The 26,448-nt window shown below is 48.2% G+C and overlaps 1 protein-coding gene across 1 annotated transcript in view; it reads right to left on the reverse strand.

Moving 5' to 3' along the window:
- Positions 1–26,448, reverse strand: part of LOC144124984 (synaptogenesis protein syg-2-like) — a 317,203-nt gene that overhangs the window by 30,846 nt on the left and 259,909 nt on the right. Inside the window, exons 4-5 of the mRNA XM_077657983.1 lie at positions 21,353–21,556; positions 5,473–5,781 (exon numbers count right to left, since the gene is read on the reverse strand). Coding sequence (XP_077514109.1) covers positions 5,473–5,781; positions 21,353–21,556 — 513 coding nt within the window. The remainder of the gene's footprint in view (positions 1–5,472; positions 5,782–21,352; positions 21,557–26,448) is intronic.

Raw genomic sequence — 26,448 nt, forward strand, 5'->3', positions numbered from 1 at the left:
TTAGTGCTAGGTGTGGACAGGACCGGGACGATAAGTATGCCGCGAATCTATTCAGTGTTTGTTCCTGCTTCAAATCTGCCGCCACGCCACTTTATCGCTTTGTTTGCGACGAAAGACGCGACTAGATTTATCTCGATTGATCGCAGCCAGGCAGAGCTGATTCTACGTTTTTGCGGAATGTTCAAGTAACTTTGCACGCTTTATTTCGAAAGTTCGCTATCAGCTATAAATTCAGAGCGGCTGACAGCGGCGGGCATTCTGTTCGACGACCGCCGAGCACGCTTGTCGCTTCGCCGCCACCGAGTGATTCAGTCCATTGTGGGCGCAAGTCAGCCCAATAAACAGTTTTCTTTTAGAAGGCCCTCTCGTCCGTCTTCATCGCTGCTTCGACTGCCGTCACCACTACGTGACATCTGGTGGAGGCGCTGGGTAGCCTTTCATGTTCCGGACGCCTCCTGCAAGTGGTGACGCCAGCCCTCTGCGCTTCGCACCCGAGGACGAGCCAGCAGCTCAGCGAGCCAGCCGACGTCTCCAGGCAGAGGAGCCTGAGTTCGGGACCGTGCCGGACCGCACCAGACAGCGAAAAGACACTGCTACGAGCACTGCAACCTCGCCGATGTCGACACCGATCATACTGCAGCAGCCGCGGGTGCCGCCAACTTTCAATGGATCCCTAGGCGAAGACCCCGAAGAATGGTTGGACCAATTTGAGCGCGTGGCATCATTCAACAAGTGGGATGATGCGGCAAAAATTGGACACGCATTCTTCTCGAAACCCACGAGTCATCCCTAACGACATGGTAGCTATTCAAGAGGGAACTGTTGAAGGCATTCACCGGTGTCGTTAGGAAAGAAAGAGCCGAAAGACTTCTCGAGTCCAGGAACCAGCTGCCGAATGAACCCGTCCGTGGTTACATCGAAGAGATGAAGCGCCAATTTCACCGCGCCGACCCCGAGATGACCGAGGAAAAGAAAGTTCAGTTTTTAATGCGCGGCGTAAAAGAACAACTCTTTGGCAGCCTCGTTCGCCAGCCGCCAAAAACAGTCGAGGAACTCATGCAAGAAGCCTGCACGATTGAGAAGACCCTCGACGTCCGAGCTCGGCAGTACAATCGCCCTTCCTCTGCCTGTGAAATCCGTTCGGACACGCCGGCCACCACCAGCGACAGCTTGAGGGTAGTTATCCGCGAAATCTTCCGAGAGGAGCTACGCCGATTACTGCCATCCTCCCCACAGCCACAAGCAGCGACTAAGATAAGATGTGGTACGGGAAGAAGTTCAACACGCACTTGGCACCCCGACGGCCACAGAACCCCAGGCCATGTTCTACGCCGCTGCAGTCAGGACTCCTCAGCCCCAACGACAACCCCTGCGTCCTGTGCGACATGAACAACTTGTTCCCGAACGCCACCTCTCTACCCCGCACCGCCAACAGATGTCACGTAGTGGTGACGGCAGTCGAAGCCGTCACGAGCCCCTGTAGATACACCGCCGCCGGAGGACGATGAGGACGCCTTCCTGGGGCCCATCAGCCCCAACTCTTTTGCTCAGCAGCAACGCTCGGACCCCGACCTAAAACGCCTCATCGAGTACCTGAAAGGCTGGGTTTCTTCACCCCCCACTTCATTCAAGCTAGGACTGTCTTTCTTCTGTGTGCATAATGAGGTCCTTGTGAAGAACTTTACAGCGAACAAAACAGCCTACCTCCTTGTTGTACCTACTTGTCTCCGCGAAGAAGTTCTACAGGCTTCACACGACGAGCCGACAGCTGGACATGTCGGGTTTACTCGCACCCTCCGCCGCATTCAAGACAAATATTACTGGCCCCGACTGTCTGCCGATGTCGCACACTATGTGAAAACCTGCCGAGATTGTCAGCGACGAAAGACTCATCCCACACGACCAGCAGGATTTCTGAGCCCCATTGAACCTCCTTCAGGGCCCTTTCAGCAGATTGACATGGACTTGCTTGGCCCTTTGCCAACGTCAACATCTGGAAATAAGTGGGTCATCATAGCGACCGACTACCTGACCCGCTACGCCGAGGCGAAAGCTCTACCGAACAGAACAGCAGCAGAAGTCGCCAAATTTTTCGTGGAGTGCATTATTCTTCGACACGGCGCCCCCGATGTGCTCATCACGGACAGAGGAACAGCATTCACGGCGGAACTAACGCAAGCCATCCTGCGCTACAGACAAACAAGCCACCGGAGGACAACTGCACACCATCCGCAGACCAACGGACTGACCGAGCGCCTGAACAAAACCATCGCCGATATGCTCGCTATGTATGTCGATGCCGAACACAAAACCTGGGATGTCATCCTGCCTTACGTCGTCTTCGCCTACAACACCGCAGTGCAGGAGGCCACCCAGATGACGCCGTTTAGGCTCGTCCATGGCAGGGAGGCCACGACCACGCTAGACGCCATGCTGCCCAACGTTATAGAAGAATAGAACGTCGACGTTGCCGCCTACCTTCAACGCGCAGAAGCTCGAAGGCTTGCCCGATTACGGATCAAAGATCAGCAGCGGACCGACGACGCCAAACGCTACAAGCTACGAAGACGCAACGCGGAATACAGGGCAAGAGACCAAGTCTGGGTTTGCACGCCCATTCACCGCAGTGGATTGAGTGAAAAGCTTTTGAGCTGCTATTTCGGCCCTTGCAAGGTTCTTCGGCGGCTAGGTGAACTGGATTACGAAGTCATCCTTGACGCAATGACTGCATCCCAGCGACGCCGCGTACGACCAGATGTTGTCCATGTCGTCCGTCTGAAGAACTATTAAGCGCGCTAAAGGACGCTGCATTTCCACACTCTGTGTTTATTTTCGCACGCTCCGTTTTATTTGTTTATAGTCGCATTATTTGTTTTAATGCATCGGGTCGATGCTTCTTTGAGAGGGGAGTAATGCCGCGAATCTTTTCACTGTTTGTTCCTTCTTCAAATCTGCCGCCACGCCACTTTATCGCATTGTTCGCGACGCAAGACGCGACTTGATTTATCTCGATAGATCGCAGCCAGGCAGAGCTGATTCTACGTTGTTCCTGAATGTTCTAGTAACTTCGCACGCTTTATCTCGAAAGTTCGTTATCAGCTTTAAATTCAGCACGGCCGACAGCGGCGGATATTCTGTTCGACGACCGCCAAGCACCCTTGTCGCTTTGCCACCGCCGAGTGATTCAGTACATTGTGGGCGCAAGTCAGCCCAATAAACAGTTTTCTTTTAGAAGGACTTTGGTCCGTCTTCATCGGTCCTTCGACTGCCGTCACCACTACGTGACTAGAAACAGCTTTCATACAGAAGACGCAGCACAACGTTATGAGCAAACCAGTAGCGTTTGCTTCCTTCCTTGTCCTATATCACATAGTGCTAGCTGTTTCGAAGATTACAATCCAATTGGCCTCGTTTCTTGATTTTTCTTAATCCAACGCTTGGAGATATCGGCACATCTGCGAGTCATCCGTAAACATACGTACACTGGGGCCGTATTCCGAGATTGTGTCATAATAAAAAAGTCATCATCTGTCGCAGCAGCCGCCCCTGATTGGCCGAAACACCGAAAGCGGTTGTCGGTTTCGGTTGCTACTGTGAGCGGCGGCAGGATCTCGCTGCATTGCGGCTGCCGCAGCGAAACGTCCAGCGGCACTTTTGCTCTTTGCCGAGAAATGGAACACATCCAATAAATCAGCCACATGTGTAGTTGCGCATCGAATTTCACTGTAAAGGGGTAATATCAAAGCAGCTTTATTTACCCGATGAACTTCAACAAGTAGAAACAATAGTTCAGGTACTCTTTTCTGCCGCGTAAAGGCCGAAGGCGTACTTAAAAAAAATATTATATCCAACTACTCATCGCTTTGCAGTGGCGGAAAGCTGCCGCAATAGCCCCCGATCGCCGATGGTAAATAAAAGACAGCCAGCTTGCTCGCACAAAACGGTGTTCTACATTTATCTATATTTATCTTGAGGGCCCCGCCGCGGTGGCTCAGTGGTTAGGGCGCTCGACTACTGGTCCGGAGTTCCCGGGTTCGAACCCGACCGCGGCGGCTGCGTTTTTATGGAGGAAAAACGCTAAGGCGCCCGTGTGCTGTGCGATGTCAGAGCACGTTAAAGATCCCCAGGTGGTCGAAATTATTCCGGAGCCCTCCACTACGGCACCTCTCTCTTCCTCTCTTCTTTCACTTCCTCCTTTACCCTTCCCTTACGGCGCGGTTCAGGTGTCCAACGATATATGAGACAGATACTGTGCCATTTCCTTTCCCCCCAAAACCAATTATTATCTTGAGAGTAAAAAGGAACGGAGAGGAAAATTTGTGGCATGCACTCGGTCGCTGCACAATGCGTGCTCCGTGTTGTGTTAAACCAAGACGCCGTGGCAACTTGCCCTCTGCAACATCGCTGAACCTAACTTGTTGCTATGATGGGACGGTTGAGCAGACGGTAATTTACGTTTTTCATTCTTTTTATGCAGGCACTGCAAGAACCGCGAGATGTCGCTGTTATGTTTTTAATTTTTCTGCAGCAATTAATTAAAAGGATGAGCTAAAAAAAAATCTTGCTGTGTTTCTCTTCGCAGACGAAGTTTTCATAAGTTCGCCATGGTACTAAGCGCACGCATGCCCACACTGACGCCTGAAAACTAAATTGCAAGATAACTGGCGAGCTCAGTGCAGAGCCACACCACCGCGGCTATATAGAACCGTAAGGGACGGCGAAAAACCATCTCTGGCATGTCAAACGCGTCGGTGTAGTAGCGCGTCGCTGACGACTGACCATCCGTGCAAATCAGCGGTTTCACGCTTGCAGACGTTACGTACGACCATGGCGCAAGACGCTTCAACAGCTAATAGAGAGTTCCAGAATAGTAAATGCACGTTTTCGCGTCGTAAACGCAAGCATTTTTCGGCACATTATGCTTTATGTTACATCATTGAACGTATGCAGACGAGATAACTCCGGTGATATTGGCGCCATCCGGTTTGAATGAAGAGAACAATTTCTACTGGAAACTGGAGCTCGTTAGACATAGGAGCTCACCGAATCGTCCAACGAAATAAAAAAAACAGGCCAAATTTACCTTCCATGCAATTTGTTATAGGCAAGATAAGACGAGGCGAAAGCCCCGTACCCAGTTTACAGTCAGTTTACGTGCCCAAGAGTACAGCAACATCGACGAGCTCACTTCGAAGCGAGAGGCTCCGCTGCAAAGCGCGCCGCCATGTTGGCTGTCCTTGAGCATCTGCTGCTACGTGTTTGACGTCACGTCCGGTTTATTCGACCCTTTTCGCTGTATCCGAACCACCACATCTGCTTCCGGCGTTTCGGCCAATCTGGTGTGGCCGCTGCGGCAGATAATGACGCTCTTTATTATGGCACAAACTCGGAACACGAACCCTGGACTAATCATTGAACTGATGTGAGAATTTGGCGTGTTCCAAGGAAAGCAGACGAAGTAAGTGTGCTCACAGTGTACGTCGAGAATCCAGGAGTCCTCCAGGGGTGCCGCGCTGGCCTGCGTGAGTGAGGCCGCCGAATTGGAGGCGAGGCAGCGGAGTCGCGCGCCGTGGTCCCGGTCTCCCGGCACGAAGTTGAGCACGCCCAGTGTCGTGTTGGGTGAGATCACATGCGTCTCGGTGTCGTTCAGCTGGTACGGCCCCAGGAACCAGCGTATCAGCGCCTCGGGCCTGGAGCCGTTCACCTGGCAGATCACTTGCGCCGGCAGCTCGGCCGACAGAGGGCCCCGCGGACCCTTGATCTCGACCGAGACGGGCTTCACTGCATAGCCAACGTAGAAGGTCTATTGCACGTTTGAACTACGCGAAGTGCACAGCGATTTCTTCGTATAGAATAACGAAAAAAAGCTTTTTTTTTGCTACCTACAGTCTCTGATCTGTAATACTTATATATAGAGAAGACATTTGACCACAAAATTTTACAGCTCTAGATGTATTCAATTCATTCAATTCATCTATTTTACCACAAGTATGGAAGGATATCTGGGCTAAAAACTGTGAATCGCAGCTTGAAATACCCAGACAACCTCTACAAGACAGTGCCGACATAGTTATTAACAATAGTTCGAAAAACAATGGATATTTCTAGAATAGCAGATACTATACAATAATAACTTTGAGTAATATTCGAAACTCAAACAAGCTTAGTTTCCAAATATTATCAGAAATAACCCAAGAATACATCATACATACATATTTGAATAAAACTGTAGATTTGTTCTACCATAACTGAAATCAAGATAGCATACAGGTACGAGAAATAATATTTCAGTGAAGCAAACATATATCAGAAACGCGACTACTTATAGTTTGGAAAAGGATTCTTGAAACTGTTTAAAGGAAATTATCTTGGCATATTGATCTTGATTGAGTATTTGTGGGAGGTTGTGCTGCAATGACTGAAAATTGTAGATTGTGCGGAAATGCGGAGTATGCCATAATTCAGTACTACGAGTAGGTATAACTGTTTTTTGGGCCTATTTCCCCTGGTGTCGCGTTGTGGTTACCCTCGTTGCCCCGTCCGCATGCCCCATTCCAAAAACACAGGCAACTATACCAGGTGTCTCAGGGCAGCCCGCCGCTAACCTTTAAAAACATGCTTGTTGAGTAATGAATACGGTTTCTACGGTATAATAATACTAAGCGTCGGAGGACATCAGCTAACAAGTGAATAAAGTTAACTAGTTTCCTGGTTAGCTAACGTCTGACAATTCGCTTTTTAACTATTACAGTTATACACCTGGTTGCAATCAGAGATTTCTAGCCAGTCTTTATTAATAGCCCTATCAGTTTTCAGAATTTCGAAAATGCGATTAAACTTGACGCTGTGGCTCGACAAATATTCGCTACACTTTGCCAAACTATACTTCCTTTCAAATAGCATGCAGGCCTCCAGTGCACGTAGCAAGACGTAATAGCGAAATTTTGTCGAGCCACAGCGCCGATGGTAATTGCGTTTTCTACAAGGCAAAGAGCGGGCTAGTTGGTGTTTCACGCTGAAGATATCGCGGTAAGTGGTACAGGATCCACTTGCCACTTAGCGCGATTTGCACAGTACACGTTTTCCAACTTCTAAAAACCGATGTGGCTATTACTAGCGACCAGCTACAAATCTCTAATAAAAACCAGCTGTCTAACTGCAATAGTTAAAAAGTTAATATCAAAAATGAGTTGAGCGGCTAACCAGTTAACATTATTTACCTGTTTTCTGATATCCACTACGTAGAGTATTATTCTGCCGCAGAAGCCGCCGTCATAAATAAAAAAAAAACATTTTTTTTTAATTAGTGGTGGTCTCCCCTGAAATGCCTGGTATGCATATTTACATAGCTACCGGTTCGAGCACGCCCTTCTCATGACTATCTAACACCGGATTCCAGCCTGCGACTAAAGCTAACTTTGGCAACCAAATTCACACCACAGGCCCTACACCCAGGCCGCTACGCAGACTGTAGTTCCTCCTAGCCACGTATCTTCGTCATCATCCATCCACTCTCAACAGAAACGATTAAAAAGAAAGTAAGCTGTCCTCTAGCGCAATGCTCTTTTCATTAAAGGGAACGCGCTAAAGGACCGCTTACTCCTTTTTTACTCTTCAGGCGTATTCGTGTTTGCAGTGTAGGCTACTGCACCTTTTGATGTTGTTAAGCGGCAGCGGCACTCATGCGGGGCACCGCCACCACGCAAATTATTTCCCAAACCAGCTAACGCTGGACACTTGTTGTATCTTCAGGGTAAGAGGCTGTAAGTTTTTCCCCTATTTTTTTTCCAGCCTACACTCTAAGAACTGGTACTCTCTATGATAGAGTATACCGACCACTACACTCTCTATAGTAGTATTCTACTCCTCCAAATTGCCTAAGGGGTGAAACGCCTCCTTCGGCAAAGAGCACAACTGCCACTGCACTCTTTCTACGGCCAGAAGGAGTTGGGCGATGTTTGTTGTTTTTTCGCTTTTGTAATGCAGCGGATTTGGGCGATGTTTTTTTTTTTTCGCTTTTGTAATGCAGCCGAGCTATATAGTCACCTACGACCCGTATCTCACGAAAACTAGGTCCATCCTTGATTGCGCTTAATGTAAATAAAGAGCTCTCGTGTTGAACTGCAGAAAAGGAGTGATATGCCTGTCCAAAGATTCTGAATACGCAACATTCAGCGAAAGCATGCTTTTACGCAGATACATCTGAGAAGTGATTGTCTTGTAATAGTCGCAATTTATCCAAAACATAGCGCTGTCGCTAATTATTTTACGCCCTCCGGAGCTGCCATTCTCTTTCGGTACATCTGTTTCGAAACACCGACGTTCAGAGGAAAAGTGCTTCGCAGAAACGAGCGATGCTTCAGTTCAAGGAAAACAGTTCTGTCAGATCCCGTAACCCTTCTCGATTCGCCGCGAAACATCACTCTAAATGCTTCCTATTGCACTTCTTATACGTTGCGAATGCTCGATGAGCGCTCAAGTGAAGCTTTACATCATTTTTAAAGCAAAAAATTATGCAACACTACAGCCGTTATCTCGTTCACGAAAGACGAGTCTTCAACGTACCGCGCATCATGAAATTGCTTCCGAGCGAAGATTATCCACAGCGCGCAGCTGTTGTCTGGACTGTTTCTTCATTTACTGAGCTGCGCCAACTACCGTGGCAGCCATCTGTTAAACTAAACGACAGATCCGGAGTTCCCCGGTTCGAACCCGACCGCGGCGGCTGCATTTTTATGGAGGAAAAACGCTAAGGCGCCCGTATACTGTGAGATGTCAGTGCACGTTAAAGATCCCCAGGTGGTCAAAATTATTCCGGAGCCCTCCACTACGGCACCTCTCTCTTCCTTTCTTCTTTCACTCCCTCCTTTACCCTTCCCTTACGGCGCGGTTCAGGTGTCTAACGATATATGAGACAGATACTGCGCCATTTCCTTTCCCCCCCAAAAACCAATTATTAAACGACAGAAGTTCCCGAAACGTACGCAGGAAGGCGCGCGGAACTCATATTGAAAGCATTTATATGTGTTCAAAAGCACTGAATCTCGTCCCAGCGATAGTGAACAGGTAGCGCACCCGGCTGCCTACGAATGTTCCACGGTTATATTTCTCGCTCCGGCAAAGTTTCTTTTTTCCCGGAAGTATCGTAATGAAGGAGCATATCTACTCTTGCAGAGGGCGGACTCTTCGAAGCAGTGCGGTGACTCTGAAAAAAGGAGTGGAATATGGGAACAAGCGTATACTCCATCGAAAAGCGTTCCCAGCGCTCCTTCAGTTCTAAGAGTGTATAGTCCTCCCTATTTGTTAAACAAGCCTCATATTTACGGCGAGGTACTGCGTGTTTAGCTTCTGTTGATATGCTGCGCCACGGTGGTGGTAGCTCTATTACACGGCCGTAATAAGCACTACTTGACCGCCATCCCCTTCAACGCTCAGCGAACGGCAGATCAAAAAGTACCGGTCACATTTTGTTTTTCTCTCCAACGCCTCAAGCAAAAAATGCGTCACCACACCTTAGAAACGAGACATCTCGCAGCATTCAATTACAACTGCGCTGCCTCGTCAAAACAAGCGCCAGAAACGCGCGCTAAAATCTGTGCCGACGTCTAACACGCTTGACGACTTCAGAACACAACTCGCCCGTGCATGTGCGGCGCTGCAGTTCGCGCCCGCATCGTGCGCTCGTTCATCGCTGCCGAGTGCCCGGTGAACGAGGAGGTAAAACGTGTCCGTCCGACGTTAGTGGCATTTCTATTTCTGCGCCGTAAAAAACAGCAAATAAAAACAAACAAACCACTGAGAGTTGAGCCACCCAGTGTGTTTCGGGCGCCCATAATGCAAGAAACGCGCTTCGTGCGACGTGTGAAACAGCCTCCTGCCCTTCCCCACTTCTTCCTACACCGAAACGGGCGCCTGCTTGTAGCTCTCAAAAAGCGCCGTCATCCCGTCAAGCAGCAGCGCCATCTATCCCTCTTCCCCTCGCACACCATGCCAGCCAGGCCCAAGAGTGATGCCGCTGTGTTCCTTCAGCGAGAGAGAGAGAGGGTTCATCCGCGTGCTACATCGACGGTGCCGGTACACAGTTTGGGAGCTGCGGCGGAGGCGGCGGTGTCCAAAAGCGCTTCGCAACGACCGCTTTTACGACACGCCATTCAGACATTATGTCCACCACGACGCGGCGACATATCTCCCGGCGCGGACCAAAAGAACCGCTTCCCTTTGTGAGGACGCGTAAATGCGTGGCGCCGTGCCTCCTTTCCCTTCCTTTTCCACCCTCTCTCATTACCCCGTTCCCTTTTCTTCCCGAGCCACTGCGCACTCGTCTTCCATTTCTCTCCACCTCTTTCCCTTCCTGTTTCCGTCACCTCCGGTCTTTCTTCGGCTACTGCCTTTACATCCCACTATCGTTCCGAAGTGGGCGCCCATTTTTCTCGCCATCGACCATCGGGATGCCAAATCTTCACAGAGGGTTGCTCCTCGCGGCCAGTGGGGACGTGCTCGTACTGCCTCTCTGTTCCGTATAACATCACCGTCGCTCTTCGAGGTACGTAGAGACGGCATACATAACGGAGCGTACATAACGGAACATACATAACGGAATGCCCCCCCCCCCCCCCCCCCCCCTGTTAAGACCGTTTTCCCGTAAAAGGCACGCAGATGCACGCATTCAAGTACGAAGATGCACGTATTCGCACTCGAAAGCCAGAGCTCCCATAAGGAAAGCGTACAGATGCTTGTTCCTCTCCCCTCCTTGTTTTCTTTTGTTTTGTTGAATTTCACGCCTCATCCGCTGAGCGAGGCTCGATAGGGAAACTATGTACGAGGCTGTCGTACCCGCGTAAACTTCGAGCGTCCAAAAAAAAAAAAAAGGCGAGAAAAAAATCTGAGCGGGAACGGAAACCGAAAAATCGCATCGCAAAGGTGACCGAAGAATCGGCGCCTGTGAAGAGTACACGCGAACCCTCGTGTGCTCTTCACACCGCACCCTCCCAAGAACCGAGTGAAGAACGGGTGCACGTTTGGGCCCCCCGTCGCTGCCACTGGTGTAGGGAGAGGTGGTCCGGAAGGCGGGTGACAAAAGTTTGCAAACACCAGCGGCGAGGCACCCGCATTCTCCGCCACTTTCCTCCTCCCCTATTCTTACTATCCCCCTCTCTTCTTTTCTAGCAGGTCATGCATAGCGACGACGACGACTCTGTTCTGAATACAAAAGGAAGCCGTGTTTGCTCTCCGGCGAAGAACTGAATCGGCCGCCTCCTCTGAGCCCTTACCTCCTCTCCCATCCCTCCTATCCTCCGCACTGCCCTCTCTCAGTTACAGCACCCCTTCTTTCCCCCTCGCTCTGCTCCTCCTCACTGTCACCCATTCCTTGCCACACACGCACACAGACACTGTTCTTAGAGAGTCGGGTCTTCTTTGCCATTCTCTTTCCGGTGGGAAGCCCGGGCCACGTTTGGAGGCAGTCCAAAATCTAATTGTGACCCGGCGGCAATTCAAACTGCTCCTTCGAAGCTTCTCAGGCGCTTCTAGAGCTGGCAGCGCCCCCTCGGGAAAAGCGGCGATCGATTTCCAAAGCGCTCTCTCTCGCGCGCGCGCCGCGAGCACGCGCGAGCGCGTCCTTCTATTCTTTTCTTTTTCTTTTCGTACGTTATGCCCTTCCCGAAGGGCCCTGTGGCGTAGGAAAGCCTCACTTGCTTCCGCTGCAGAAAACCATCCGAGAGCACTGAGCCAAAAATATTGCCCTAGCGATTTGCCGAATTCTGGGGCTATCGCATCCAGTCACGCGCAAATAAGGAAAAAAAAAAGCATGGAACTGAACGGAAAGTCTCCTCGTGCGTGAGCCCGTCGCGCTCGTGTTTTCGGTGTTTTTCAGTGAATTCCGCCAGAGGTCTCATGAAGGCGCTTCAAGAACCGCCAATAGAACAGCCCTTGTTGGGCGACTCTGTTTCATCTTCATCACATTGAGCAAACTGGGCCACAGTGGCGGCGCGGCGTGCGTCTTTCGGCAGAGGTCTTTCACCAGCCTCACGTCGCTTTTTATCAGGGAATTAAGAGCGTCAAGACAGCAACTGCCCCGTGGACTTCGGAGATAAATCGAGCTGATTCAGGAAATTCAATGTTGTGAGGTGCTGCAATGCTGGGTGACAATTTTACAACCGATCGATCAATTCTGCAGAGTTGAGGATGTCCTCGTCTCGGTTATGGCAGTAGTCACTCAAGATATCAAGTTTTGACGTTATTTATACTGCGTGAAAGCATGAGACGCTTGTTTCTTCAGGGTCCGCGAGAATACGCGGAACGCTGGGCATTGCGAACGCGCTGCTTTTGCAGGTACGAAAAAAACACCGCGAGTTGGTGGCGCCACCTTGGCGGAAACTTTGACAGAAGGGCTATAGCACTTGCTCTCACTCAATCTTGAAGGCTCAATCTAATGTACGTCATGAAAGGTCATACCTGGCTTTGACGAAGTTTATATAAAAGGTATAGTGCCCTACAATGCGCGGAGAGCAGCGTTTACGCATTGCCAAGATGGCCAAGATTGTATCCACGTGTCCCCGGTGACATTCCTTGAAGGGAAACACCTTCTGAAACACCTTCCGAGGAAAGCACATCAACTCGCTCCATCACTGCATTGTGTTGTCATGAAAACCTGAGCAAAATAATACACTTCTACACGCAGCAGAGGACCCACAATCACGCGCGAAAGTTGGCGAGCCCTTCCCGGCGACTTTTTCATGCTCGCACCCTCCTCCGTCCCCCGCATCTACGTATACATGTTGAGAGGTGGCTACTGGTTAGATTATTTCAGACGTCAGGCAGCTACCAAGGCCGCGGCCAATAAGCCGCGTAGCTCCGGCGGGTCAGGAAGCTCTCTCCCGGAGGAGGGACCGGCGGAGGAGCGCCGACCTTCAAGCGAGCAAAAAGTGACGAGAGGAGAGGGAAAAGCGCGAAGACGCGGAAATTCGAATTTTGGCTATAGATTACTCAGCTTCTACAAAGTGCATTAGAAAATTTCTCGCTGGACAGTATTCGTGAAGAGGCGTGCTTTAGCATCCCAGCCGTAGTGGAGCTTTATTAGAGCCCCTTTAAAGGACCTAGTCTGGCTGCAAACAATACATTTCAACAGCAGGACTAAAATTTCTTTCTTACTGGCAGTTAAGCTGGAGAGAAAAAGTAATTACAAAATTACTTCAGGCGGCAAGTTGACGGGACTAGAGAACCGACAAGCAGTTTGTAACTATGCAATAAGAATGAAACTCAATTGAGAAGCGGTAAGAAAGAAAGAAAGAAAGAAATAAAGAAAGAAAGAGAGGAAGAAAGAAGGAAAGAAAAAAGCAAAGAACGAAGGAAAGAAAGAAAGACAAAACATGCAGTAAGGTTACATATAGCAAAAGCATGATAACCAGCACACTATTAACAGAGACTTCGAATACAGACTACGCATTTTCCTCAAAGTCCATCTCAAGTTTTGAATAGTGGTGCAGAGCCTACCATTGCAGGGCCCAAAAAGCACCTCTCGCTTCGATCAAAAGGGCACCGTCCCTATCCATTACGCGAACCCACTCCAGAGACCCAAATGTATGCAGGCCGCTTCTAAATAAAACACACACGCGGGGACAGCCTACACACGCTTGACTTTCTACCGCGTCGGGGCGCCACCGAGTGAGTGATTGCGCGAAGCACTCGCATTCAAATCGGCAGCCGTGTACAAACGGAACGGAATTGGCGGTGGCGGCATGCAATTACAATTATCGTCGCCGAGCAGCCGCTGCCGCCAACAATTCGGGCCCAAAAAGCGGCGTGCGGCTCACCCCACTGCCCCCTCACCTCTTCTCGCTGCCTGACCGGCAACGATCACGGACGTCCAGCGCCTCCGCTGTAGCAGCGTGTGTGGCGCGACGCGCGCTAACGCGCTCGCAGCGGCGGCGAAATGAGTTGCAAAACCATTTATTATCGCCGCCGAAGAGGCCACTTCCTGGGTCCCTCTCCCATCGTCGAGCGACGTAATGAGAACCGCGTGGTCGACGCTCGAGACCGCTTCTCATCGCCCCTCGCTCGTCGGCGCCCCCCTCTCCCAGACGCCCGCACCTGTCTCTGTCCCGCAGCCGATATTCGCCGCGCCGGCTGCGCTGTATGCGTCCGTCTCTTCCCGAACCGATCCAGCTTGCCGCGGGGGGGAGGAGGGCGAGGAATCCATTAGAGAAGGGGTCCGCCTCGTCATTAGAGGAGCGCGTCCAGATTGAAAGCCGAGCCTTAATGGAGCCCCGGCCGTTTTGGGCCTCGCCGCCACCGCGGCTTTGGCCTCGTGAGTGGGGGGGCTCGGGCGAAGGGGAGCGCGCAGATGAGGCGACGACCTCAAATCGGTGCGCCCCCAAACCTGACCGACGGAGCGGCACCCACACGCACGCCACGATACGAGCGAAGTAAACAAGACGAGAAAACAGGGAGGCGCCGCCGGGGCGTGAAGCTGTAGCAGCGTGTAGCTGTCGTGGGTCAGGGATGCGCCACTGTGAGAGACTCCTTTGTTTCCGGGGCAGATTCGGCTCTGGCGTTGGCAGCGAAGCTTTGCTCGGGAGACCACAAAACACTTTAAAGGCGGCCTGGCTTGCGCGATAGCGTTCCGTCTGAAGACAATCGAAGGCGCGCATGTTCGAAGGTAGAAAAAGTCGGGTTGTAAGACTGGACTTAAGCTTTGGAATCTTCAGAGGCCATGGCGCTTAACGAAGAAGACGACGAGAAGCGCCGAACGCTCTGTCCCTCGTGCGTGCTCGGGACTGACCGCTGTCACTGGTCTGTGCCTGGACTGTACCGCTGGTTGTTCGCGACGCAGTGCTTTGCAAGACGTTCCTTATTACAGTCGGTTTGAAACATCGCGAGAATAAACGTCGAGAGTATGTTGAGCTGAACAGATTTTAGTACAAAATGTAACAGGAAGAAAAGGAACTGATTAAATTGCATGTGGCTAGGAAGGCTACATACTTTTTGTTTAGTGTTGTTCATATCGTCTTGCTTATTTGTACCATATTTACGTGCATTAAAGCGACGCACATGGGGAAGCTATGAACTGCAGAGTGGATTGTGCAAAAAACGCCTAAATAGCTAAGGGAAGACAACCCCCGCGATACTAACAACTCAAGCTTTTGTTGCAAGTATAGCAATAAGTAGGAAGCTTTGCAAACAACCAAAAACACACAGTCGAAGATGTGCCGCAGTTTGATATCTTCGCTTGTACGTTCTTGTGCGCTTGCAACACTTGCAATAAGAGCTACAGGTAAGGCATGTTCTTCAGAATGACTACAAGTTTCAGCTTGAAACCACTTTGACTTAAGAATACTTCAGGTTCGACTTGGCGTGGTGGTAGTTCTTACAAATAAGGTACGGGGTTCATCTTATGATTTCGCCTCTCTAAAGTGTTTCCATAAGAGGCGACGTTAGAAGCTATTTTTGAGCTTGTATTGCCGGTGCAACACAGCAGCGGCAACATTTCTCCCTTCGGGCACGCAACCCCCCTTTTTAAATCACTTCTGCACCGTAGTATTGTTATAATAATCTTTACTGCTGCTTTTCCTAGAGCCAAATTTTCAGCCACCGTGGTTTTTCCATTAATCATCACAGAGCTGTCACGAGAGCACCTATGCGATACTTGAAGCCTAAGTGCTTTGAGTATCCTTGTGTGAAACATGTTTTCTTTTTTGTGCACGAGTCTTGAGACCTGGTCGCCATCAGTACTGACTTCTCTGCATTTCCTCACATCCTTTTTGCCATCCAAAGGGGTGACCTCTATTTAAAAAACCGGGGTATAGGCGCAGCCTTTGCTTTCCTGTTCTACTTTTCCTGAGAAGCAAGCGCAAGAGGACAGATGTCATCAGGTCCGGAGATGCACGTAGTAAGGACTTTTTTCTGGGGAGTGACAAGCTCAGCACCGGCAATTGCTCGTCATTTATCCCTGTCCAACAGGCGTAAGTCCTCTTTAAATGCTCGCCGGACCTAAACGTCTGATGGCCGTTTTCCTGTCGCCGACAAGCACAAATCGACGACTCGGCCAACTTTTATACCCCGGAGACCGTCGTGAATGCGGGAACAAAAAAGAAACAACAACGAGAAAAATAAGAAAGAAAAATAGAACACAGCGCCCTATCCGACTTGGCGAGCGTTTTTTTTTTTTTTTTTCGGCGATCTCCGGTTGGCATTAATCTCCATACGCCGACTCTGTCAGACATTTCGCCGCGCACTGCCACTCATGCCTGGCCTCGATTCAGACTAATGCTTCACGTTCATTGCCAAATGGACTGCTACGCACTACTCGTGCTCTCGAACTGTAAGTGGAAGAAATAGGCCCTTCGGCACCAGGCAGCGTCGGAAACGGAGAGACTTCTTCGCCGGCGTACACGTATTTACTCAGCCGAGTGGATCCGTTGTCGCACGCCCATTTCGTTTTGATCAAGAATAATTAGGCAGATTCGGCCTGACTGGTTTCGCGTGACTAAGAGAACGGTGCGCTCGTGTGCACCCGCTCGCCGAGAAACTTTGTCCCTCTCCGCTTAACCCTTTCGGTATTTTCATTCCCTATTCTTTTATTTAAAGAAAATCCTGACCTATCATTTCTCGGGGAGAAAATCAACGCTGCACTTTCTTCACCTTTGAACTAGAATAAAGAATGAAGATGAAGATAGACGAAGAGCTGTGATAAACGAAAGGACGCGATGTGAAAGTCTGAAGGGGGGGGGGGGGGTGTTTTTAGATTTTTTTATCTTTCCGGCGGAAAACTTGTGATGTTCGAAAGAGAGCTAATATCTCCGATTGTTTTTCCGCGCCGTCGCTCTTACAGCCGCGCTGGGTTGTGAATATGCAAGACGTTAATCACGGAGGCCATTTCGAGAGGAACTTGCTCAAGCGAGCGATGCGTGAAGACGATAGGAAAAAAAAAATGGGGGTCGAATCGATGGCAGTTCATTGTGGTGATGTACTTCGTCATACGAGCGAATATAAATTCTGCTTCACCGCAGATGTAGCTTCCACGCTCTTCGGGAAACGTCCTTGGGAACAAGGCAGGAACAAAAAGGAAAAAGATTTTCCCGTTGAGGTTTTATGACTCCTTCGCAAAGCATAAAGCAGTCGCTAAGACTTTACTCTCGCAAACAAATGACTCAGATTTCTGGACGAAAAACGCTAACGTTCGTAAATGTAGGCGCAGCGAGTATTTTATGGGTCTCCTTCTTTTCACTATCTTCTTTCTCCTTTTCTTTCTTTCTTCATCTGCACGACCATGCGTGGGATGAAAACTAAGAGGAGAGCTGGCGCTTAACCTCCGGGCCATCGATCGTCTAGGCTGCCTCTTCAGCCCGTGCATGCATGATACGACCTGACCTCGCACGTGGAACAACACTCGCGCGCACCGCGGATCAAACGAAGGGAAGGCGAGACAAAGCATTGATTAACTTTCTGGCAGGAGTGGTTGCTTCTCAGATCGAAATTCGCTCATGCTGGAAACAACATGAGTCTGCGAAGAACCTTTCTTTTTCCGATTTTGGTCGTTTTGTGCAACACATTGAAACATGAGTCTGGCAGCGGTTTCGAAACTTGCTGGCTTGTAATCCTGCCGTTTCGGTATGGCCTGCATTTCACTGCAATCGCTTTGAGACTTACCTGCATAAAAATGGCGGCCGCTACAGGCCGCTATATTTGAAGTGATGTTAGTGCAGTGTTTCAGAAACAAGAAAACCACTTCGATTCGGCCGAGAGTTTTTGCATAGACTTAATGATCACGGGGTGCAAGACGCACTGAGGTTTGTTTTCATCTGTCATCATAAAACAGCGCAACAGCAGGTAAATTAATACCGCACTTCTTTGAGGCCTTTTCCTAAATTAATGAGCTGAATGAGCAAATATAACAAAATAAAGCAGCTCCTTGTTTTACACCACCACGTTTCCGGGATACTTTTTTCCTCTGGCGGTGATAAATTATTGCTGAATAGCCGCACCATCCATCTAAGAGCATGCGGAACTTGTAACAGTGATAGCTTTAACCATTCACATTCCCAGATCATTGAATGCATCCATTGCGAAGCTCATCTGAATCCCTCTGCTACAGGTAGCGTTATCTTGAAAGCATTAGAGTGCACATCTCCCTGACTTGTATGTCGCTTAAGCTCCTGAGAGACATTGTCTTGCAGCGCTAGGAAAGCGCGAGATATTCCGATTACGACGCATCAGAACGCTGATGCAGATGTGGACGCCATTCGCCTTTGAGATATCTCCACGTGCACATATCATTATAGAAAAAAAAGCAGGAAATTGCCCCGCCATGCTGCCGTGCCAGGAGCAACAAAGTTAACACTATGTACTTATGATTTCTCCCTCTCTCTCTTCCTCCCTCGTTTCCCTTCTCTTCAAAGAAAAGGTCGCCGTTCGCAGTTTCACATAGCCCGCGGCTTTAACATAGCCTAACCTAACCTAACCTGACATGACCTAACCTAAGCAGTTCCAGGCCTGCGTTTTTCATCTCATCGTGTAACCAAGTTGTACGGGCTAATCGAAAACAAGCTCAAACTCAAACAAGCACTCCTACTTTATTATATAAACAAAAAGGCGAAAATGATACAATGTTTTTCGTGTGTCTCGGGGCGAGCACCTTACTTCAAGCATTGCTCATGCATTGTTAAAATCAGCCGAGTGACCAGGAAGACAAAAACATAAAAGTGAAAATGAGTAAGGCGAGACAGCACACGCTTCTAATTTGCGGAATAGTGCTTAGTGAAGAAGGGGGGGGGGGGGCAGTACGGTTTATTGATTAAATGTTTACATAGCGAGGGGTCATGAATCTATGTTATGCCACCTTTGAGCAGACTCTACCTCGTTTCGCGTCTGAATTTTCATACCTTTTTTTTCTTCATACTTGATTATTTCTTCTTTCTTGGATGAAAAATTCCCCGCGCTCTCATTACTCAACGGTTTTCTCTCGCGAAGTGTGGCTCCGACATGAAGAGTAATTAGTACGCCAAAAGACGAGTTTATTCGTTAATCGCCAACACTGCGTTACTGTTAACGAAATATGACGGTTAAATATTGCACTTACCAAAACCAACCGCCGTGGTGGCTCAGTGGTTATGGCGCTCGGCTGCTGACCCGAAAGACGCTGGCTAGATCCCTGACGCGGCGGTCGAATTTCGATGGAGGTGAAATCCTGCCCTTACAAAAATGGTATTTAGACAGTCTACAGGCTTCTTATAGACTCTATTGCCTTTATATGAATATTTCTTGTCTCTTCATAGTCTATAGACTGTATATAGACAAAAGTCTACTAAAAGTGTATGGCCATAAATCTATAGATTGTCTATAGGCTGCCTATAGGATCTGTATTGCCTGTAGACTTCTCTAAAGTTTTTCTATGAATAGTGTATAAAACTTATAAACATAAGTCTATGGACAGTCTATAGGCTCTCTAAAGAAATTTTTGTAAGGGTAGAGTCCCGTGTATTGTGCGATTCACGTCAAAAAACCCCACGTGGTCGAAATTTACGGAACCCTTCACTACGGAGTCCCTCATAGCCTGAGTCGCTTTGGGACATTAAACCCACATAAACTATTTACCACTAACTTACCAAAACCGGAACAGTCTCACAATTCAAGTGTTGCGCAAGCTTTAGTTAAGCTACACAGTGTTTTCTCACCAGCGAACTTAGTGCTTACAACAGCCCTGCCTCGTTTAGTTGCATAGTAACGACATTGCAAAAGCTAACGAAAGCAGCGAAGGCTTTCGCCCTGCACGTGGATCCGTATCATAGCGGTGCGAAGGTGCAAGGAGTGGGATAGCATTGTTAGCGTGGAACAAAAGGCTCGAAATGAGTTCCGGTTAACCAGAACTCCGCCTGCCCCGCAAATTCGGCTATTTACTCTAAAATAGATAGTAAAAGCGTAAGTGAAGAAAAAGACATGGAGCGCAAAAGCTTTCTGGCACCAGGAGCACAAAGTAATTATTATTATTATTTCACAATACTGCAGGCTTGAATTTCGGCCCTAGCAGGTGCGGCATACATGAAAAATTGCGTACAAGCATTGTAATGGCAAAATTCAGTAAAGCAAGAGCCGGACAAAAAAAATAGAAAAAAATAGAAGCTATCAGTACTTCAAAGTAACCAACATATGAAAAAAAAGCAGTGCGATCACAAAAAAAGAACAATGAATCTTCTGAGAAAAAATATATTTGCACTGCTTGGTTAAGCTCTGCGGACTCACCTATGCATGCATTCTGAAAGCGAATTCCAATGAAAATGTTCATGGATAAAAACTGTGCATAAATGGTTTTGTTTTCGTAAAAATTGGTTGTAGCGAGTGATTTCAGCGATAACGTTTTCGTCTTGTGTTTTATAGTCCCCACGATGATTACATCGGTGAAAAGACGCTCACCACTAAGAGTCGTAACGTTATGTCTTGAGGAACCTCAAAAATATACACAGAAAAGTAAGAACTACATTTTTCAGCAAAAAAATACTTAGCGTAGGCGTATTTTTATTTATTTATTTATTTATTTACTTATTTATTTATTTATTTATTACCCACAGCCCCAGTTTGGCAATACAGGGTGGGGGGATGCTACATATAACATAACGCATAAATGCAGGTAAATGACAAAAAAAGCAGCACCGTCATCTACAAACTAGCGGAAAATAATAACAAATATCAATACAGTACATATGTATAGCCGGAACTAATGGTAAATAATGCTGCAACGGAGTAGTTAACAACCCCCCCCCCCCAAATGCGTTTAAAAAAAAAATAAAAACATCAACCCCGCACACATAGAAATGCGCAAGTAATGCAACTTACAAACTTTAATGTGTATTTCACGCTAGTATTCTGCTCAAAGAATACTAGTGTTAAATACACATTAGAACCATGCATTGGAAGAAAAAATTTGTTGGAGGCACTTAGATATCTCATAACTGCGGGAAGGCGAAAGCCGTTTACAACTCATTGCACTGATTTGAATTTGCTGCGCTTGAATTCATTTCACGACAGAGGAGAAAAGCAGCTGGCGCGAGCATGGCAGAAGAAGCGGTGGCGTCACGCTGCGCATGCGCAGAGCGTCGGCAGTTGTTGCTTGGCAGCGGATCACACTGCTTCGACATCCTTTTGTCTGGTGTGACGTAATCATCCACGTTTCCTCGTTCTTGAGCAATTTTTACCCGAATTATAGATCTTTCGGTGACCTTAAGATCACCACGTGACACCACAAGGTCACGTGACCTAGGTGGCGATGTAACGGATGGACGGTCACCACGCGTATGAGCCATTAAAGGCTATCGCCTTAATATATGCTGCAAGGGCTACGGTAGATTTGATCTGTACTCACGGTGCATGTTGACCACGATTGTGGTGGACACTGGCTGGGTAATGTTGCTGTTTGTGGCGCGGCAGGTGAGGCGGGTCTGGAAGTCCGCACGCGTGAGTCGCAGGCGGAAGAGAGTGGCACGCGGGTGGCCTCCCGCCGTGCGGCTCAGCGCCTGCTGCAGGAGCTCCGAGCCGCGCCACCACGTGACTACGGGCTCGGGCTGGCCTGCACAGAGAACGTCCGGCAGAAGCATTAGGAACACGAAACAATTGTTTCAACGTAGAAATGCACTGTAGTGCTTGCACACCGGGGTTTTCAGGAGCGACATTTGTGTCCGCACTGCAGAGCTCAACTGGGTTACAATAAACAAAGTTTACGTTCTTTTATAGGCGTACAGGAAAGAGGATAGGTTAACCAAAGCTCTAAAAGCCGGGCTATCGATGAAGCCTTGGCCTCGAATAAATCAATAAATAAATAATTAATGCCGTGACTGGGACTCGAGCACGCGACGGCGCGGACAGATCAGCTTCGATGGCGAGTGCAAGAGAGCACCATGATAACGCCGCAGTCGATCAAGCCTCGTGTTAAACTGCAGCACACTCTCGCACTGTGCATTGCACATCGTTGTCTTTGTGAACTTTTATCTGCGGCGCGAACAGACCGGATCAGCTTAACTTCGCTCAGAGCTAAAAGGGACCCAGAAAGGGGCTCTAATAGAGTTGCAATATGTCCGGGATGTTAAAAGACGTAGCTTCATAATTATCCTCCAGCACGAATTTTGTTAATGTGTTTTGTGGAAGCTGAGGTATATGCAGAGAAAATTTGAAATTCCGCGCCTTCGCGCCTTTCCCTCTCCTCTCGCACGCCAAACCCAATCGGCCCAACCTACTCGGCGCCTCCCCTGTTGAAAGTGTAGCGCTCGTCCTGTTCCCTTCCTAGTCCGTGTTGCCAGTTTGCGCTCTTATGTCTTTCACGAATATGCACCAACAAGCCCAGTTGCAAGTACTTCCCCTACCTACGCCGGCTGCGGCGCGCGCGGAGTGGCCGTGGTAGCTCATGACGTTTGAATTTGGCGCTGCGGACCAATTATAACCCCTTGCTGCCGACGTCACTTGCACAATGTGACGTCGTATGCCAAGTTTTCGCGCGAAAGCTCGGCACCGCGCGTCGCCGCGGGATGCGAAAGCGGTGATTTTAAAAATGCATTGTAAATTTCCCGCTCGCTTTTGAGGTCTCGTACGCGGCATGGACGCTCGGTGGCTTGTACTCTACATAGTGCAAGCATTTTAAAGCCAAGCTCAAACACCCCTTTCTGTGGCCCTTTAACCTGTGTCTAGTATCGTCGCCAGACGTGCCGACGACCCAGAAAAGCAAAGCCATGAGCCAATCAGGCTAAACACATGCTTTCGCACGTCTAGTCGTTGTAACTACGTTAAACTCCTACCGCTTTTTATTGTTATTACATTGGCCGCTCTCTTTTCTACTGCCGAGTTTTTGAATCTAAGCTTTGCAGCCAAGGTTTCAATAAAGTCTTATACCTCCTTCGCGGTTGCTTCAGAAATGCAAAGCGTTACGCTTACGGCAACCAGCCTGCCTTGCAAAGAAGCCCAAGAAATGAAAGTGTGGCAGAGAAGCAGGCTCGTATGGAAGCTCAGTAAACGAAAGGGGCCACAATCTTCCGCGAATATAAGCTCTAAAATTGCGCGCCCACTCTGCACTGTCGGAGAGTACAGCTACGGTAAAATGTTTATCAATTTGGGAAGTTCGAAAAGCTTATGTTAGCATTTTACCTTAACCAGCACTAGACATTTTCACTGGGTCGACCTTATCGTATCAGTGAACACTCAGATTAGACCGGGCACCTTTACTTGCACTGCTGCTTTCGGGGAAACATGTCAACATACTATGAGCGGGAACACTCTTGTTACATCACGCTACTTAGCGGGCTCATTTAATGTTTACATATGGCAAACGAGGATAAGGTGGCCATAGCCGGCACAGGACTGGGTTAATTAGAGAAATACGAGAGAGGTCTTTTTCCTGTAGTTGCTGCTGCGCCCGCCGATGACTACGATGATGATCGCCAACTTAAAGTGCGCTCTGCCACATGGATGACAAAAGCAAGATGAAAGGGAGGCAGGATTTCGCGTGCCAGTCACTGTCGCGTAAATCTAACAGACTATTTAGAAGGAGGTAAGAAAAGAACAAAGTTACACTGTGTGTTACGACATTAGTGTATTATAAAAAGAAGCAAGAAAGATGTCATACATTGCCATGTCATCGCTCATTCTTTGCATGTGATGCCGTTCTAGTAAGTTAAAGCAGGCGATTAACTTTCAGAATCGCTCACATTATCCATATCATCTACCCAGTTTTCACTGCGTATGCAAGAACACAACAGTTACATTAAGACCTCTTCAAGCTTCCAGCATCCGTCGTGGCTATTAAAAACCAGCCATTCTCCACAAACAAGAATATCTACTTCTTATGCTTAAGAATGAAATACTTTCGCTTTTTAATGAAGACAAGCCCATGGGTATGTCTTTTATGGTTAGGAGTGAAACGCCGCTCTGCAGAACAGATGAAGAACGATTCCTATAACTTCCAGTACATAGGTTGACTAGAGAATATCTATATATAGCTAAAGAAATGTTTGTAAGAGCTAACCAGTCTAGCGCAGAAGAGAGCGTTGGCGCATGCGCATTTAAAGAGGGCAATATCGAACGACTAGTTGTGTTTTTAGACCCCGACGCATCTAAATCTCAGCTACCGGTCATATCAGATACAAATAAATAAGCGTCCGTGAAAGCCTACGTCAAGTTAAATAGCTGCAGGGAGTGAAAGAACGAGATCCTATTCATAGCGTCGTCACACATACAAAATACGGAACCGCGAATGCGATCAGGAGTTCGTGAGGTCTTTTCAGTTTTAGTCTGCCAATTTAAGTTCACGCCCGAACGGACGAAGCCTGATCGCTGCGTCTATTCTGGGAACAACCGGGGTGGGGGCACTCGACGACAGGGCGGTCACATTAGGGGGCTTCGCCCGCACGCTCGTTTGCGCTAGGATTGGTGCCCATTCAAAAGGTATATCTTTTTTTTTCGACCACAAAATGGTGAATTTATCTTCTGTATGAGCCGAGTATTTCGGGCAATGCGCGGCGCAGTGTCGCTAGTGTTGGTGGCTCCAAAGCCTGCCACTGTTTCAGACTAGTAAACGTACACAGGTATTTCTCGAAGTCCGACACAAATATGTACATAATTTATCTATGCCGTTATGCACGTCACAAAATATTTTAGAGGGGGTTACAGGATGCGTTTTAAAAACAAGTGATTTGTTTCCTTAAATCTCAATGACTGCATTAATAGCATGCTTTGATAGTTGTTATACTGGGGTCAGTGTGGCCGATTTCTTGTTTCGTCGGCTGAAAAAAGGTAAGCTTCTTATGTCATATAAGATCTGATGCAGAATTTTGAACCTCTTCACCTCACTTCTCTTTATTCTTTTAATATTCTTACAGGGGTATATTGCGTAAAGGTTAGTTCACATGTAAGCAAAATCAAAACGGCGCTAGCTTCATGGTGGGCATCGATTGCGAGGCAGTATTGGTAAAAGTACTTCGGTTTGTGTTGGATGTCAGGAATATCTGTGGCTTGAGAAAGCCGATTCCTAGAACGCAACCTGACGGGCAGGCTGCAGCAACGTTGTGATAAAGAAGGTTGTTCCAGGAGAAGGCTATGTGAAGAACATGTCAAGCGGGCAGTGTAGTCGTATGGCATCGATAGCGTGAAACTTGAAGCGGCTAACTGGTGTGGAGTGATAGCTGCTACTGGTTTCAATTAAAGCGTACTTTTTCACTTAAGGCATCTGTCTAGGGTGTGTGGCTTTAGGACTGTTTTATTACACACCCAAGTCAGCATCTATCCTCGAATGCTAAAAACCTTCACAGTCTGCAGTATGAAAACACTGTTACGTGTTTCCACTGGTTGACGATGCGCAGCTCTATGACGCGCATGTTCTAAAGCAGCACCCATGTCTGCGTTCTCTTCTGATAAGTTCCGAGTTTTGATGGCCTACTTCTATCCTCGTCCTCTACAGGCAAAGTGGCATATCTTAAACAATCGTGTTTGAAAAGCTCGGTAGAGTCTCTGCATTGCACTTAAAGAGCTATTTCTCTTTCGTGGGGAATATGACTCAACCGAAACAAGAAAGAGGAACATAAATTCCGGACATGCTTAAAAAAACTTTGTTTTTGTGTTCTTTTGTTTCGTCATAGTAAGCTCATTTGCTTCCTCGTGGGTAATTCTCGAATATTTTCCCGCACAGAATCAACCAAAATGACCACTCACTATATTTCCCAAGATATACAGTGGCAACTAGCAATGCGCCTTTGATTCCATTGACAATCGCACCTTCTACCACTCGCTACCAAGCCCTACCCTCAGCAGGAAGAGTTATAAGCGTATCAATTCTACCCTGCTCTCCATGGAGCGCGACGCTTGCGGAAGTACCAAGAGAAAGCGGACGCACTTAATAGTGGCAGATGAATGGGCACAAAACACAAACATTTTTTTTAATTTACTCATGGGTACATTAAGCATACGGTTTCATTTAAGACTACAGAAGAAGCATCACTACTTCTTCCGGCTACAACATAAAATTTACTATTTTTATCATTCAATTTCGGTTTGTGTTCATACAAAGCCGCTGTGAACCATCCAGAATGGCATTTCAGTCACAAACACAAAAGATGTCCGATTGTAACGCGAGCGTGACGCCAGACTCTTTTCCTTGCGGTCTGCGCATCGGCACGCATGTGGTCCATAGGTTCATTCTTTGCACAGAACCGCTAGAACTCAAGTATACAGCCGTCTCTAATGCCAGTTCTCCATAGTTGCGAGACGCACTCGCAAACACATACGAAAGCAGGAATAAAAATATTTTCATGGCTCACTGCTCAAGAGGACGGAGAGAAAACACACAAAAAAAAACTAAAGTGCAAAACTGTCTCTCTGGGGGGCCACTCGCATTTTAGAAGAGGGCAAACGCCGTTAGCAGAAACAAACGAGCCAAGCCAAGCCAAGCTCGGCCAGCACAGGCCGAGCTTCAGAGGACTT

This window comes from Amblyomma americanum, chromosome 3, assembly GCF_052857255.1.
Source record: "Amblyomma americanum isolate KBUSLIRL-KWMA chromosome 3, ASM5285725v1, whole genome shotgun sequence".
Taxonomy (NCBI): domain Eukaryota; kingdom Metazoa; phylum Arthropoda; class Arachnida; order Ixodida; family Ixodidae; genus Amblyomma; species Amblyomma americanum.